This window comes from Pristiophorus japonicus, chromosome 5, assembly GCF_044704955.1.
Source record: "Pristiophorus japonicus isolate sPriJap1 chromosome 5, sPriJap1.hap1, whole genome shotgun sequence".
NCBI lineage: Eukaryota > Metazoa > Chordata > Chondrichthyes > Pristiophoridae > Pristiophorus > Pristiophorus japonicus.
The window spans coordinates 281,888,385-281,906,943 of NC_091981.1; the positions used below are offsets into that span (position 1 = coordinate 281,888,385).

At 41.6% G+C, this 18,559-nt stretch overlaps 1 protein-coding gene across 6 annotated transcripts in view; it reads right to left on the reverse strand.

The window, feature by feature from the left end:
• Positions 1 to 18,559, reverse strand: part of LOC139264725 (meiosis-specific coiled-coil domain-containing protein MEIOC-like) — a 92,749-nt gene that overhangs the window by 11,108 nt on the left and 63,082 nt on the right. For 5 of the 6 annotated variants that reach the window (XM_070881717.1, XM_070881716.1, XM_070881713.1 and 2 more), the window contains 3 exons: positions 14,753 to 14,854; positions 10,423 to 12,244; positions 7,063 to 7,197 (listed from right to left, as the gene is read on the reverse strand). In XM_070881717.1, coding sequence (XP_070737818.1) covers positions 7,063 to 7,197; positions 10,423 to 12,244; positions 14,753 to 14,854 — 2,059 coding nt within the window. The remainder of the gene's footprint in view (positions 1 to 7,062; positions 7,198 to 10,422; positions 12,245 to 14,752; positions 14,855 to 18,559) is intronic. The other variant, XM_070881718.1, reaches the window with a different exon arrangement.

Consider the following 18,559-nt stretch of genomic DNA (forward strand, 5'->3'; position numbering starts at 1 on the left):
CCGTGGCTATCAAGGGAAATCAGGGATAGTATTGAAGCCAAGGATGTGGCATACAAATTGGCCAGAAATAGCAGCGAACCCAGGGACTGGGAGAAATTTAGAACTCAGCAGAGGAGGACAGAGAGTTTGATATGGGCAGGGAAAATAGAGTAAGAGAGGAAGCTTGCAGGGAACATTAAGACGGAATGCAAAAGCTTCTCTAAATATGTAAAGATAGAAAGATTAGTAAAGACAAACGTAGGTCCCCTGCAGTCAGAATTAGGGGAAGTCATAACGGGGAACAAAGAAATGGCAGACCAATTGAACAAGTACTTTGGTTCGGTATTCACTAAGGAGGACACAAACAACCTTCAGGATATAAAAGGGGTCAGAGGGTCTAGTAAGAAGGAGGAACTGAGGGAAATCCTTATTAGTCAGGAAATTGTGTTGGGGAAATTGATGGGATTGAAGGCCGATAAATCCCCAGGGCCTGATGGACTGCATCCCAGAGTGCTCAAGGAGGTGGCCTTGGAAATAGCGGATACATTGACAGTCATTTTCCAACATTCCATAGACTCTGGATCAGTTCCTATGGAGTGGCGGGTAGCCAATGTAACCCCAGTTTTTAAGAAAGGAGGGAGAGAAAACAGGGAATTATAGACCGGTCAGCCTGACATCGGTAGTGGGTAAAATGATGGAATCAATTATTAAGGATGTCATAGCAGCGCATTTGACATGATAGGTCCAAGTCAGCATGGATTTGTGAAAGGGAAATCATGCTTGACAAATCTGGAATTTTTTTGAGGATGTTTCCAGTAGAGTGGACAAGGGAGAACCAGTTGATGTGGTGTATTTGGACTTTCAGAAGGCTTTCGACAAGGTCTCACACAAGATATTAATGTGCAAAGTTAAAGCACATGGGATTGGGGGCAGTGTGCTGACGTGGATTGAGAACTGGTTGGCAGACAGGAAGCAAAGAGTAGGAGTAAATGGGTACTTTTCAGAATGGCAGGCGGTGACTATTGGGGTACCGCAAGGTTCTGTGCTGGGGCCCCAGCTGTTTACATTGTACATTAATGATTAGACGAGGGGATTAAATGTAGTATCTCCAAATTTGCGGATGACACTAAGTTGGGTGGCAGTGTGAGCTGCGAGGAAACATAGAAACATAGTAAATAAATGCAGGAGTAGACCATTCGGCCCTTCGAGCCTGCATCACCATTCAATGAGTTCATGGCTGAACATGCAACTTCAGTACCCCATTCCTGCTTTCTCGCCATACCCCTTGATCCCTCCGCTAGTAGCAAGGACTACATCTAACTCCTTTTTGAATATATTTAGTGAATTGGCCTCAACAACTTTCTGTGGTAGAGAATTCCACAGGTTCACCACTCTCTGGGTGAAGAAGTTTCTCCTCATCTCGGACCTAAATGGCTTACAACCCTTATCCTTAAACTGTGACCCCTGGTTCTGGACTTCCCCAACATTAGGAACATTCTTCCGGCATCTAACCTGTCTAAACCCGTCAGAATTTTAAACGTTTCCATGAGATCCCCTCTCATTCTTCTGAACTCCAGTGAACACAAGCCCAGTTGATCCAGTATTTCTTGATATGTCAGTCCCGCCATCCCGGGAATCAGTCTGGTGCTATGAGGCTGCAGAGTGACTTGGATAGGTTAAGTGAGTGGGCAAATGCATGGCAGATGAAGTATAATGTGGATAAATGTGAGGTTATCCACTTTGGTGGTAAAAACAGAGAGACAGACTATTATCTGAATGGTGACAGATTAGGAAAAGGGGAGGTGCAACGAGACCTGGGTGTCATGGTACATCAGTCATTGAAGGTTGGCTTGCAGGTAAAGCAGGCGGTTAAGAAAGCAAATGGCATGTTGGCCTTCATAGTGAGGGGATTTGAGTACGGGGCAGGGAGGTGTTACTACAGTTGTACAGGGCATTGGTGAGGCCACACCTGGAATATTGTGTACAGTTTTGGTCTCCTAACTTGAGGAAGGACATTGTTGCTATTGCAGCGAAGATTCACCAGACTGATTCCCGGGATGGCAGGACTGACCCATCAAGAAAGACTGGATCAACAGGGCTTGTATTCACTGGAGTTCAGAAGAATGAGAGGGGATCTCATAGAAACGTTTAAAATTCTGACGGGTTTAGACAGGTTAGATGCAGGAAGAATGTTCCCAATGTTGGGGAAGTCCAGAACCAGGGGTTACAGTTTAAGGATAAGGGGTAAAGCCATTTAGGACCGAGATGAGGAGAAAATTCTTCACCCAGAGAGTGGTGAACCTGTGGAATTCTCTACCACAGAAAGTTGTTGAGGCTAATTCACTAAATATATTCAAAAAGGAGTTAGATGTAGTCCTTACTACTAGGGGGATCAAGGGGTATGGCGAGAAAACAGGAATGGGGTACTGAAGTTGCATGTTCAGCCATGAATTCATTGAATGGCAGTGCAGGCTCGAAGGGCTGAATGGCCTACTCCTGCACCTATTTTCTATGTTTTCTATGACAGGAGATACAGGTAATCCCAGACTATCCAGTTTACTGTACATACAATGACCATTTTAAAAATAAGGACATCTGCAAATAAAAGACAACTGATGCAAATCCCTTACGCGTCCCTAATTTACAGGTTTCACTGTACATATTATTTACCATCAATGAGGAACCAATATTAAAACCTTTCTAATCAGCATTCAACCACTTTGATTTAAAAATCCAACATTTAAAAGTTACGTTTATCAAAATCCTTCCTGTAGATAAATGGTTAAGAAAATCCCAAAATATTGAATCTTGTGATGTACCTTTTGATCTTATTATGAAGGACGTCTGCCCTCTTCCCCCATAATTCATTGAGCTATTCATAATAAGAGCAGAGAATGTTGGAAATATACTGCAGGTGCATGAGGATCTAAAAAGTAAGACGAGTTAATGTTCCAGATGGGGCCCTTTGTCAGACAGATGAGGATGGCAATTCTGACAAAGGGTCTCACTTAGGTAAGCCTCTTTTCAAATGCAGATGGACATGCTATATATTTACAGCATTCACTGTTTTCTTCATATTTCCAGCATTCACCGTTTCTCATTCATGTCACATGGCATAACAGATCTACAAACGGTCTTACATAAGAAATAGGAGCAGGAGTAGGCCATAAGGCCCCTCGAGCCTGCTCCACCATTCAATAAGATCATGGCTGATCTGATCTTGGACTCAGCTCCACTTTCCTGCCCGCTCCCCATAACCCCTTATCGTTTAAGAAACTCTATTTCTGTCTTAAATTTATTTAATGTCCCAGCTTCTACAGCTCTGAGGCAGCGAATTCCACAGATTCACAACCCTCAGAATAAATTTCTCCTCATCTCTGTTCTCAATGGGCGGCCCCTTATTCCAAGATCATGCCCTCTAGTTCTAGGCAGTAAAGAAAGCAAATGGCATGTTGGCCTTCGTAGCGAGAGGATTTGAGTATAGGAGCAGGGAGGTCTTACTGCAGTTGTACAGGGGCCTTAGTGAGACCACACCTTGAGTATTGTGTGCAGTTTTGGTCACCTAATCTGAGGAAAGACATTCTTGCTATTGAGAGAGTGCAGCGAAGGTTCACCAGACTGATGGCAGGACTGACATATGAAGAAAGACTGGATTGACTAGGCTTATCGTCACTGGAATTTAGAAGAATGAGAGGAGATCTCATAGAAGCATATAAAATTCTGACGAGATTGGACAAGTTAGATGCAGGAAGAATGTTCCCGATGTTGGGGAAGTCCAAAACCAGGGATCACAGTCTAAGGATAAGGGATAAGCCATCTAGGACCAAGATGAGGAGAAACTTTTTCATCCAGAGAATTGTGAACCTGTGGAATTCTCTACCACAGAAAGTTGTTGAGTCCAGTTCGTTAGATATATTCAAAAGGCTCAAGGGATCAGGGGGTATGGAGAGAAGGCAGGAGTGGGGTACTGAAGTTGCATGATCAACCATGATCATTTTGAATGGTGGTGCTCGAAGGGCCAAATGGCCTGCTCCTGCACCTATTTTCTATGTTTCTAGTCTTCCCCCATCAGTGGAAACATCCTCTCTGCATCCACCTTGTCAAGCCCCCTCATAATCTTATACGTTTTATAACATCACACCTCATTATTCTGAATTCCAGTTAGTAGAGACCCAACCTACTCAACCTTTCCTCATAAGTCAACCCCCTCATCCCCGGAATCAACCTAGTGAACCTTCTCCTCCACAGCAAGTATATCCTTTTGTAAATATGGAAACCAAAACTGCACACAGTATTCCAGGTGTGGCCTCACCAATACCCTGTACAGCTGTAACAAGACTTCCCTGCTTTTATACCCCATCCCCTTTGCAATAAAGGCCAAGATTCCATTTGCCTTCCTGATCACTTGCTGTAACCTGCATACTAACAGTTTGTGTTTCATACCGCCAGGTCCCGCTGCACTTTGCAATCTTTCTCCATTTAAATAATAACTTTCGCTTTGATTTTTTTTCTGCCAAAGTGCATGACCTCATACTTTCCGACATTATACCCCATTTGTCAAATTCTCGTCCACTCACTTAGCCTGTCTAGGTCCTCCTCACACATTGCCCTTCCTCCCATCTTTGTATCGTCAGCAAACTTGGCCATGTTACACTCAGTCCCCTCTTCCAAGTTGTTAATATAGATTGTAAATAGTTGTGGTTCCAGCACTGATCCCTGCGACACTGATTACCAACCAGAGAATGAATCATTTATCCCGACTCTGTTTTCTGTTTGCCAATCTTCTATCCATGCTAATATATTACCCCCAACCCTGTGAACTTTTATCTTGTGCAATAACCTTTTGTGTGGCACCTTGTCAAATGCCTTCTGGAAGTCCAAATACACATCCACTGGTTCCCCTTTATCCACCCTGTTCATTACATCCTCAAAGAAGTCCAGCAAATTTGTCAAACATGACTTCCCCTTCATAAATCCATGCTGACTTTGCCTGACCAAATTTTGCTTTTCCAAATGTCCTGTTACTGCTTCTTTAATAATGGACTCCAACGTTTTCCCAACCACAGATGTTAGGCTAACTGGTCTATAGTTTCCTGCTTTTTGTTTGCCTTCTTTTTTGAATAGGTGCATTACATTTGCAGTTTTCCAATCTGCTGGGATCTCCCAAGAATCCAGTAAATTTTGGTAAATTACAGTCAATGCATCCACAATACCTGCCGTTACTTCTCTTAAAACCCTAGGATGCAAGCCATCAGGTCCAGGGGATTTATCTGCCTTTAGTCCCATGATGTTACTGAGCACCGCCTCCTTAGTGATTGTGATTGTGTAAAGTTCCTCTCCCCTCTCTACCGTAAAAACTGATACAAAATACTTGTTCAGAGTTTCTGCCATCTCCATGTTCCCCATTACTAATTCCCCAGTCTCATCCTCTAAGGGACCAACATTTACTTTAGCCACTCTTTCTTTTTATATACCTATAGAAACTCTTACTATCTGTGTTTTATATTTTGTGCTAGTTTACTTTCATAGTCTATCTTTCCTTTCTTAATCATTTTTTTGTTTTTTCCCAGGCTGCCTCCAACCAACAGTTCTAAATCAAATCAGTGACTCAAAAGGTAGCTCCCTTTAAAATAATCAGAGATAAACGCAAGGCAACTTAGTTGAATATATTTATCCTTTTTTAAAAAATTGATTAGCTGGTTGTGATGATATTTGCTAACATGCAAGTACTTGAAGTCTACAGCATGGCACACATGACCGAGAATAAAGTACTTCCAATAACATGTAGGATGCAAATCCTACATGTTTCTGCACTTACTTCATTCTACGATAAAGGTTAAGAAGTGAAACTAGAGAAGTGTGGAGAAGAAAAATCTAATCATCCTGATAATAATTTTACTTAATCATTCTTCCAGGGGAATGAAGAGTATAAATCCAATAACAGAATAATAAATTATAATAAACATTATTCAGCAGAGTTGACATTTGTAGCTTTTCTTCAGAAGCACCATTGAGGAAGCTCTTGTTGGTAGCTCAGTGAAAGCATAAACAAATCAAGTGATCACAGCAATAATATTCAACATGTAGTGTAAAACATGTACATATATTTTGATAAATAAAATGTTGCATTTCTTAACAAATAAGTATTCACTATGGAGTTAAATAAAAAAATTTGCATCAGAATTAGATGAGTTTGCCTAAACTCCTGATGTGAATTATTCACCTTGGTCACTATTTGTTAGTGATAAAAATAATGTTTCCAGTACTCCAGTATCTTAGTATAATTTTCCAATCAAACTAAAGAGAAAGATTGTAGATATTAATCTCCCGAGAAAAAACACTAATAGAAAGGTTCTATAGACCCAATGCTATACTGTTATACAGTTCAATGTGGGATTCTTAGCAAACTATTTGTAAGTGCCACAGAGTAACAGAGGTGCATATTTTCAAAATTACAAGAATGAAGGAAGCACAGCATGTTGGGGGAAAATAAGAAACATGAGAGTGGTCACAAAGGCAACCTCTCGCACCTCCTAGCATCTATCTCAGTTGTTTTGGCAGAAACCTCAAAGCAGTTTGCCTTCCTTCTCTCCTGCATGGTCCAGGGAAATCAGGGACAAGAGAGAAACCAACACCAAAATTAAATTGAATTGAATATAGAGAGTACTTAGTATTTACAAGTTGTTGTACTGCTGGAATAACTAAGATTTGTGCCCATAATTCTAGAATTCTAGAAAGGAAAAATGAATGAAGAAAATACTTGTGTATTACCTCTCATACCCAGTTCAGAGGCAATTGCAGTGGCCTATAATCAGGTTGCTTCCCTATCCTTTCTACTGCATAATAGTCTGTGATTGGGTAGAATCTAAGGCCTTCAAATTATGGTGTGGATTAATTAACTTAGTGCATATCTGATATCACTTTGTGCCTATTTTAATTGAGCGGTTTAAAATAAAGATTTTTATTTGAATTTGTATTTTAATATTCCACTGTGTAATTAAGGCCTAAGAGAATGGGCAAAACAAAAATAAATTGTCGTAAAGAAATCAAACACAAAACAAACACTCCTAATAGCAAACCTACCCTAGCTTGTTCACGTAACTGATCAACAATTAAACGATCTACTCTTGAGGGATTGGAAGGCAGGCGAGGAATAGGAGTATTGTTTGAACTGGACACTCTCTTTCCAGGAAAATTTCTTGCAAGCTCAGCTTCAGTCTGTAATAAAAAAAATAAAATAAAAGTGAAGAATGATCAATGTTCTAAATTTGTCTTCCTGGAGTGCCCATTACAATGTTGTTAAGAATGATTTGATGAATAGGTTCACATCATCAGTGAACATTAATGATTTGGACATGAACATAGAGGAATATCAAAATTTGCTAATGATACGAATTAGAGAATTGGCAAACTGAGGAATACTGCAGTGAATTGTAGATATGTGGGAAATTCAGTTAGTACTTTTTGGGAAAAAGAACACAGAGAATGGAAACATACTCTAATAAGATAAAAATTTGCAACATAGAGGTGCAGAAAGATCTGGAACTCCAGATACAGATCTATAAAAAGGTTTAAGTAGAAAAGACAAAAAAAAAGGCAAATGGCATCGAGTCTTGCGTATAGGGGCACTAATTATAAATGCAAGGAGGCAATAGTGAATATCTATACTGAACATTGCTTAGGCCACAGTTGGAGTACTGTTTCATTGCCTAAGGAACCTTCCCTTTTCTCTTCCCCGCTCAAAACCCAACCTTAATCCTTTCTGCTCTCACCAATTGCCACTTCATCGCCAAGTTCTCTCCACTCTCTCAAGATCCTTGAATAGGTCATTGTTTCATAGCTCTGTGGTCAATTCTCTCATACTTTCTTACTCAAATTCTTCCAGTCTGGATTCTGCCAGTCCCAGCACATCCCACATGGGATGTGCGCATCGCTGGCAAGGCCAGCATTTATTGCCCATTCTTATTGAGAAGGTCATGGTGAGCCGCCTTCTTAACCGCTGCAGTTCGTGTGGTGAAGATACTCCCACAGTACAGTTGGGGAGAGAGTTCCAGGATTTTGGCCTAGCGACGATGAAGAAACAGCAATATATTTCCAAATAAGGATTGCGTGTGACTTGGAGGGGAACTTGCAGGTGATGGTGTTCCCATGCAACTGGTGCCATTGTCCTACTAGGTGGTAGAGGTCGCAGGTTTGGGAGGTGATGTTGAGGAAGCATTGGTGAGTTGCTGCAGTGCATCTTGTAGATGGTACACATTGCAGCCACGGTGCACCGGTGATGGAGGGAGTTAAGGTGGTGGATGGGGTGCCAATCAAGCAGGCTGCTTTGTCCTGGATAGTATCGAGCTTCTTGAGTGTTATCCAAAGCCATAAACAAAATCCCCTTTGATTGTGAGTAATGATGCAGTATTCTTCCTTGTCGTCAACCTCCCTACAGCATTTGACATGGTTGACCATCCATCCCCTCCAATGACTTTTCTCGGTTGTCCAGTTCCAGGGACCACCCTTGCATTGTTCTATTATTACCTTTCTGAATATATGCTGAGCATTAGCAATAGTATCCGTTCCCTCCATCACACTGTAATCTTCACCATCTATCGTTGTTCTCCTTTTACCGTTGCCCATCAAAGACATCACCCACAAACAGAGATACTGATGACGCCCAGTTCTCCACCACCTTCATCAAATGTCTCTGTCCAAAATCTAATTTGCAGCACTATATTTCTCTCAATCAGTCCATTTCTAGGACTTGTACTTCCTGTGCATCCCCCTCTCCTTTTACTTTACAATGATAGCAAGGCTTTTAGCCTCTGCGTCCTACTCTCTAGAATTCTCTACATAAACCATGCTTTTGGTCACTACCAATAACTTCATTTCCAGCTTGGCATTTTTTCCAAATGCTTATTCTATTGGTTTTTTTTTGCATTAAAGGCATTATATAAATGGAAGTTGCTATTGTAAATATATCAGTAACGTGAGATATAAATTTAGCTTTAGTGCTAGAAACAGAAAGGGAAGGTTAGAAAAACAAATTATGCCAAGTGCTATTCGGCTAAGTAAACCAGTGACTACTGAAGCCATATCAGTAAAACATTTAAGAGGGAATTATATCGCAAGAAAAATATTAACGGAACAGGGAAAAAGCAGGAAAATTGGATTAGTAATAGATTGTTTCAACGCAGGATTACATGGGCGCTGGATCAACTAGCCTCCTTCTGTGCTGTAATTCCTATGATTTTAACAGTACTCACTCATTTTACTTAAAGGCCAGAAAACTAGGATTTTGATTTGGTCCAGATCCCAAGAGGAGAGCAATTTTCCACCACAATAAGAAATGCAATGTGGTCAACAAAGTCCACTGAATACCATTTGTTCACTTTCTCACAATATTAAGCATAGACTAGAATTTCAATGGTGAAAACATGAACAAATGGAGTAATTATATTGGTAGCATAATGTACTGACAATGATGAAACTTATTTCAATGCTATCCAGTGACTGTACAATAAAACATTTTACTTATGTGGCATTCTGTATATTGACATTAATTAGATGCAATTCCAACAAAATGAAATAGTCATACAGCAATTTAAAAAGTCAAAATATTTGGACACAAGAGGAGAAATACCAAGCTTCAACAGATCACTATATAGGAGTATTTAATGAACCTTACAGGACATCAAAGAAGTTTAAAACGTCTCAAGTTGTAACTGGGTGTGAATAAAAGTACTTGAAGTATCTGAAGTTAACTTTCACTGTAATGAAAAGGAACTTGTGCCTGTTAATGTTACTATGGCTTTAATTAGCTTAGTATTAGTGTGCCCAATCTTGGCTCTCAAAATGCTTTAAAAAACACTGGAATCATTTCATAATGTTCTCAAAGTTGACGCATTTTGAAAAATATTTAGTTTATTTAATACTTTTATTCATAACTCAACATAATAAAAAAAAATTATCTGGTCATTATCACATTGTTGTTTGTGGGAGTTACTGTGCGCACATTGGCTGCCACGTTTCCTACATTCCAACAGTGACTACACTCCAAAAGTACTTCTTTCGCTGTAAAGCGTTTTGAGACATTCGGTGGTTGTGAAAGGCGCTATATAAAACCAAGTCTTTCTTTCATAATATTTGCCTGTTATTAGGCTAAATTACAAACAGATAGTGATACTAAAGTAATCTTTACAAGTCTTGCCAAACCAAACTGATGCAAATAAATAGTATTTTATTTTAAACTGCTGTATGTAGATTGGCAAAATAAGAAATATTCTTTTATTTAAATTGTCTTAAACTCTACCTTTACAGTCCCTTTCCAGCATCCTCTTTTTGACTGCCTTGCAATGTCTTTCCTGAAAATCATTTAGTGGTTCATTCTGGCATGTACAAATACAAGAAATAAACTTAAACACATTCCCAAGTGGAGATTAATTACTGTGCTTTTACCTTTTTCCGCTCTTTTTCCAAAGCCCGCCACTGCTCATAACACTCCTCCAGTCGAATGTGAAGTTCATTTGCTGGGCCACTACGATTCTTCATAGGTCTGTATTTGGAAAAAGGTGGTGGAAATCCAAAGTAGGGTGCGGTCATATCGCCACCAAAAAGGTCATTCATAAAAGGATGTAGCTGATTAAAGTCGTCGTAATGAAAAAAGTCAATTAGTTCAGGAAATGGAAATGCTGAAGGAGGAAATGGAAAACTGGCTGAAGAAAATCCATGTGGGCCAAATTGGGAAAAATTTTGACTTTGCTTAAAATCAGGCATCATGAATGGGAATGGGGGTACAAAAGAATGATTAATGAAATCAGACAAATTGCTACCATCATGTTCTTGTTTTCTACGATAACTATTATACTGTTGGTGATTTTGACCAAAAGGTCCAGACTGCAAAGGATGTGGATACCCATTTTTCCATCCTCTTTTATCATCCTTACTGTTTCCACCATTGTGTCCGTGTTTGTTAGGATATCTGAAATATTTGGCTGGCTCATCATTACCAATATTGTGATGTGGTGTCCAGTTAGTACCAAAGCCAGTAGACTGTTTTCGGTACTGATCATCTCTGGCAGCAGAAGATTCAATCTGCAATGTTGTACTAGTCTTGTTTTGTTGTATCTGAACACCAGCACTGGATGAACCCCAATCACTTATGTTATTGCTAGGAAACTTTGGACACCCACCTTGCCTTAAGGATTCCAATGGAGCTGCTGGAGGACAATAGGTAGGTTGAAGGACACCAGAAATTGGCAACTGTGTTGGAGAGCCGCTACTTACAGCGGAAATAGTTGATGTCTGTGAATTTGATGAAACAATATTCCCATCTTTTCTATATACTGGACTAGGCTTCATAGTGGGGCTCAACATTTTGCTATCAGACCACAACAGGCTGCATTGGGAAGAATGAGGACTATATTCACTACTCTGTGGTATAATCTTTGTCAAATTAACATACTCAGATGACCTAGGAAGACCATCTAAACAATTTTGATGCAGCTTTTCACACTGATTCTCAAAACTGCCTCGTAAAATACGAGTACGGTTTTCCTGTTTTGGAAAGTCTGCAGGTTTTCGGTTCATGTCAGCAACAAAGTCATTCTCCTTGGAAAACTGCTGCCCATGGAAGTTCATTTGTGAAATAGAAGAGCTATTTTTAAGAGAACTGGCACTGAAGTCTTCATATCCTTTTTGAATTGGTTGTTTTTCCTGCAACACTTTGCTCCACATTTCACCAACATGTGAGCTGTAACTATTTTCAGAATTCCGGCTGCGATCTTTAATCCCAAATGTTGCAAATTTATTCTCTCTAAATCGGTCAGTTTTGTAGTGCTCCTTGCGTGTGTTTGTGTTATTACTACTGCAATTATTGCGGAAGCTGTGTGCAGTAAAATCAGAAACTCCCCTCTCTGCTTCCTCATAATCTCGTAAGCAGCAATCAAATTCCTTGGTCTGCAAGGAGAACCTTTCTTTATGAGGCATGGTATTGTTTCTCACAGCAGATGAGACATCACTGGGTCGAGAATCACACTGATTGGTATCCTTATTAATCATGGACATCCATGGTTCTGTAAGATTAAAACCTTGAAAATCCTGATAAAGTTCATCAAATTTTCCTTTTTCAGCTAATGTCTGAGAGTTTTCTTCATAGAATTCAGAAATGCCCATACTATTTGAAATTCTACCGTTTTCCATGTTGTTTTTCAAAGCTGTTCCAGTACCATCCCCATTTGCAGTAGACCAAATTGACTGAAACAACCTGGAGGATGAACTCCTGCAAGAAACAGGACAATTAGAACTGAAAAACATTAAGTTTATGATGCATCAGATTGAATTTTGCAATACATTGTCAGTTTACTCAGTGTGGACAGATTTTGACAGATAGTACATCCTACATTTTACTCATCTTCTAGCATTATAATAGTCAAGTTATTTCCCCGAGAAGCACATACATAAGAATTATGAGCAGGAGTAGGCCATTCGGCCCCTCGAGCCTGCTCCGCCATTCAACAGGATCATGGCTGATCTTCGACCTCAACTCTATTTTCCCCATATCCCTTGATTCCCTTCATATTTAAAAATCTATTGATCTCCGTCTCAAAGATTGAGCCTCCACAGCCCTCTGGGGTAGACTTCTAAAGATTCACCACCCTCAGTGAAGAAGTTTCTCCTCATCTCAGTCCTAAATGGCCGACTCCTTATTTTGAGACTACGGCCCCAAGTTTCCACACGCGGCAAAACAGGCGCCCCTCCGAGCTGGGCGCCCGATTTTCGCGCCAAAAACAGCGCCTGAAAAAAAAACGCGCTATTCTCGAGCGCTTTGCAGCTCGATGTCTGCTTGGCGCGGAGCCTACCACTCGCGCCGATTTTGTAAGTAGGAGGGGGCGGGTACCATTTAAATGAGTTTTTTTCGTGCCGGCAACCCTGCGCGTGCGCGTTGGAGCGTTCGCGCACGCGCAGTGTGAAGGAAACATTGGCACTCGGCCATTTTTGTAGTTCTTTGTATCGGTTCAATTTTTAAAATTTTTAAATAAAACCACATTGCCCTTCCATGATCAGCACTGAGGCTTCTTGCAGCTTTCTCCTCCTGCCGTCGGTCGGGCCCGTCGGGAAACGGCTGCCTCAACTTCTGAGGCTTCCTGCAGCCTTCTCACTGCCTCCCGCCCGGCTGCCGTCGGTCGGGCCCTCACTGCCTCCCCCCCCCTGCCGTCGGGAACGGCTGCCTCAAGTTCTGAGGCTTCCTGCAGCCTTCTCCCTGCCTCCCCCCCGCTGCCGTTGGTTGGGCCCTCACTGCCTCCCCCCCCCGCTGCCGTCGGTCGGGCCCTCACTGCCTCCCCCACCTGCCGTCGGGAACGGCTGCCTCAACTTGTGAGGCTTCCTGCAGCCTTCTCCCTGCCTGAAAGGCCTGCCTGAAGCACAGGTAGGAACATGGTTTATTTAATCTTTTCTTATAAATTTTTATTCAGGTTGGAATTATTTGTATAATATTTGCATAAGTATAACTAAGGATTTATTGTAGAATGTAATGACTTCCCTTCCCCCCCCACCTCGTTCCGGACGCCTAATTTGTAACCTGCACCTGATTTTTTAATGTGTAGACAAGGTTTTTTTCAGGCCTACAAAATCTTCACTTGCTCCATTCTAAGTTAGTTTGGAGTACGTTTTCACTGTGGAAACTTTCAAATCAGGAGTCAGTGGCCGGACACGCCCCTTTTTAAAAAAAAAATTCTGTTCTAAAGTGAAACTGTTCTACCTGACTAGAACTGCAGAAAACTTAAATGTGGAGAATTCCGATTTCTAAGATACTCCGTTCTCCACCAGTTGCTCCTAAAAATCAGGAGCAAATGATGTGGAAACTTGGGGCCTATGACCCCTGGTTCTAGATTCCCCAGCCTGCATCTACCCTGTCTAGCCCTGTCTAGCCCTGTAAGAATGTTGTATGTTTCAATGAGATCACCTCTCATTCTTCTAAACTCTAGAGAATATAGACCTAGTCTACTCAGTCTCTCCTCATAGGACAATCCTGCCATCCCAGGAATCAGTCTGGTGAACCTTCGTTGCACTTCCTCTATGGTAAGTATATCCTTCCTTAGATAAGGAGAAAAACTGTACACAATATTCCATGAATTTTGCAATACATTGTCAGTTTACTTAGTTGGAGCATAGAGTGTGGACAAATTTTGACAGATAATACGTCCTACATTTTACTTGTTTTCCAGCATTATAATAGTCAAATTATTGCCGGAGAAATAAAGAATAAAAAGTTCTCTCATGTTTCTCATGATAGCAGCTACTAAATGAAAAGGACTGTGTGAATTCTAATAAGCACATAAATATTGCAATAGTACCTTGCACAGATAAAATATTTTTAGGTGATTCCGACTGCTATGAAAACCACTATAATATCAACAGGGCAAGCTCTACAGCAACATAGCCTGAACAACCATTGCAGAACAGTTTAAGAACAGGTCATTAAGGATGTAGATATACTACATTACGTCAATACAAGGAAGTTTTGGTGCACGTCAACACAAAAGTGTCAGCATAACCTAGGAGCCTACGGAGCATACTAAAGCTGCACCCACAAGACTCCCTCCAGGAAACAATCATAATGGTTTTAAGTCACACTAAATGCAGTACAACTCCAGCCTACAAATGCTAAATGTGAACTGCCGCTTTCAAATTTATAACACACTACAAAATGTTAAACGAAACAGCAGTGAAATGTACCAGAGCAGCCTAAATTTAATGTGCATCTAAAGTTCAGTAAAATCTGACTTACCAATCGGAAAAGGACTCTGGTTTATCAGGCTCATCCAGTATGCTGGAGACCAGTCCAAATAAATCAGGTGTATTTCCAGAATCTGATAAACTAATCTGGGCTCTGAAATAAGAACATTTATTTTTATTATAATATTAATCTGCATTTCTATCCTAGGCTTAGAGTTTTATATTTGATACAATTGAAAATAAACTCTATTGGAATATTAGGACTTCACATTTTCAGTTTTTATTTTTGCCACATAGAAATTTACGGAATTGGAAAAAAATGCTGCAATCCATCTCAAGCTAAACAAAAATGCTCTACTATCTCACACACTATTGAATATTTGTCAAAACAAATCTAGCTACCTCTTAAATTTGTCGACAATGCACGTCTCCACTGTCTCCCTAGGCAGGCTGTTTCAAGCCTTCACCATCCTTGTAAAGTAGTTAAATCTAAACTGATCATTTTCTGAGCTCAAGTATGTACCCATGGTTAGAGTTTGTCACTAAGTCAAATTATGTGTTAAGGTTCAGATTAGCTACAACTCTTAATAATTTGAAAACTTCAACAATGTCTCACAAGCCTCAAGTGCAAACAATCCCAGCTTCTTTGGTCTCTCCTTGTAACTCAAGTGTTCAATCTCAGCAACCGTCTAGTTAGCCTCCTCTGTACCAACGTCACATCAAGGATGTCCCAACTGTAGTATCATAATTGTACAATGTACTCCTCGTAGGGCCATACCAGTGCTCTTTACAAATTCACTATTATCTTCGGGAACTGGCTATACACCCTCCAGATAATGGTCCCAAATTTCCAGAGATTTGCACTGCTTTTTTTGGCACAAGTTAAAAAATTAAAGTTTCCCCAATAAATGTGCGCCAGCGTAACTCAAGTTAGTTACGTTTTTTTTAGGTTCATAGTAACCTGATATCTGCAGCAGTTTTTCTCAATTATGTAAGTTTGCCCAAAAAACATTTCTCCTAGGTCAGTGTATGTGACCGCTCTCAAAAAACCTTCTGTGAGTTAAGAAAAACCAGTGCGCATTGAAAAATCGGCGCATAAAGACGCCATTGTTTTTCAGCGAAATTTTGGAGGGAGCGAAAAACACTTAAATATGCATAATAAAGATTTAATTTTTTTTTAAACCTTAAAACGCAGTAAATGGAAGTTTGATGGAATTCTGTAAGTTTAATTTTTTTTTAAACTGACACGCCACCACCGAACTGCAAACAGGGCTCGAGGATCGGAGTGTCGGCCGGCAGAATCTGATACTCGCCCGGACACGGGCTCAGCTTCAAAACAAGCCCGAGCAGGGGTAGGGGGCTGTGAAGGCATACGGAAGGCATCAGAAGCCTGCACTGCCCATCAAATGTAGCCCGGGGAGGTGGGGTGGGGGGTTCCCGATCACTGCGCCTGCTCAGTCATGGGTGTGGTCCATACAGACCAGTGGGGAGAGAAAACAAAGAACCTTGTCCTGCCTGCCGCTTTGAGCTTCTTGCAAAGGTAAAATTTAATCATGGAGGCAATACTGACACAATACCATACCTTATGCAAGACTTATGGTGCTGCGGAGATGACAATTGATTGAATGTCATCGCATTAGAAACCTCAGAGCATATAGGGTGATGAGCAGGAGGCGTTACCTACGTCGGGTATGTCGAGACAGGCGTTCATACCTGCACCAGAGTGATGCAGACTGTATCAGAAGGCTGTGTTTCCGCAAAGAAGTTGTAACTGAGATCTGAGAGTTAGTAAAAGCAGACCTGCAACCTAGAAGCGTCAAGAGGACTGCTTTGTCAGTTGAAGTGAAGGTTACAGCTGTACTTTCATTCTATGCATCTGGATCGTTGCAAGCTACAACTGGGGATGTGTGCGCCATTTCTCAACATGCAACACATACCTGCATTCGGCAGGTCGCTGCTGTGCTATATGCCCGGAGGAATGACTGCATAAAATTCCTCATGACCACCCAGGCAATGCGTGACAGGGCTTCTCCAGGATTGGTGGCTTCCCAAAAGGTACAGGGCTGCATTTATTGTACCCACATCGCCTTGCGAGCACCTTTGGAGGATGCAGAGATGTACAGGAACAGGAAAGGCTTCCACTCCATTAATGTGCAGCTCATGTGTGTCGACATGCATCGTATCTTGTCAGTTGATGCAAGATACCCTAGGAGCACCCATGATGCGTTCATCCTACGCGAGAGCATTATATCTGCCATGTTTCAGCAGCAGCCAGAAGGGCAGAGCTGGCTACTGGGAGACAAAGGGTACGGCCTCGCCACCTGGCTCATGACATCCCACGCATAACCCGGACAGAAGCTGACCGGGAATACAACATGTCGCACATTGCAACGCATAGCATAATAGAAAGGACCGTCGGCATCTTGAAACAGCGTTTCTGATGCCTGGGCCATTCTGGAGGCTACTTGCTATACTCCCGAGATTGTCGGTCAGTTCACTGTTGTGTGCTGCATAACTTAGCCATCATGAGGCAGCAGCAGCTGGTAGTAGAAGACCCACCTGAGGGGAGAGTGGCTGATGATGATGAGGAAGATACAGATGACGAGGAGGACGAGGAAGCCACGCAACTATCTGAACCCGAAGCATGATGGCGGAGGTGGGCGAGCCGTCAAGCCCCTATAACGATTGTTCGAGCCTTGCGCCGGCAGCTTATCCGTGAACACTTTGCTGCCCGAAGGCTCAGCGACAACTATTCCACATGGACCATGTTTACTGTTTGGACTTGTTCCGTAATTTTGTGTTGTGTTAATGGAACAAATGATGGAAATTATTCTTGTTTACTTCAAAAAGTTGTGTTAATAATTGAACAAATAATGGAAATAATTCTTCGAGTTCCAAAAGTTGTGTTAATAATGGAATAATGTAAATGATTCAGTTATAATTTAAAATATATTTTATTCAACAGTTTAACAAACATTTGTTTGTGCTTAACTTAACTTTAATAAAAATATTCTTGTATCAAACTTTAAAGTTTTCACTTAAGATCACTTACCAACTTTTAAACTTGTAAATTTACATAACTTACAAAAAAACTTTTAATTTAAGAACAGTGACAACAGTAACAATAATAACAGTAGCAAAGATCGGCTGCACCCATCCCTCCTCCACCTTATTCTAAGACCCCCCGCTGCGCTTAGTCTTGGTGATTCCATCAATCCTGCCCGCAGGCGGTGGCGCAGCATTTCTTGAGTTGGTACCAAGCTTATTCTTTCGAACATCTCGGGTAATGCGCACTTCTTGATGAGGGGGTGGGAGGGCAGCCGGAAATGTGGAAGGCCCAGCTTGAGCCTCTTCATAGGCTGGTCTGGGGCACGGGGTCTGGGCATGTTCCTTTTAGCAGCAGCTAACTCAAACATTCCCTCCCTCATGTGCCCTGACAGTGTCTCAACTACCTCCAACATTCCCTCCCTTATGTGCACCAACTTTGTTTCTGATGATTGAGATATTCCCTCCTTCATGTTCCCGGACAGCATTCCCATTTCTCGTGAGAGTGTTGTTGCTTCTCACGACAGTCCCAATACCTCATCACCCACTGATGGTGTCTAGGAGTGATCAGGTAAGGTCAAAGCTCTCCGCACTCATTGCCATCATGTGAACCACATCTGTTAGATCCTGCACCTCAGGAGAGTGCAGTCAAGCTCTCCTTCCCCTCCTCACCCTGGGTGTGGCTCGCAGCTTCCCAGTGGGACCCGCAGCCTCGGACGTGGGGCGGGCCCTGGGCGTGCCTTGCTGCATCCCACTGGTACCCCGCAGCCTCAGACGGTGGGCCCTGGGTGTGCCTTGTTGCATCACACTGGCA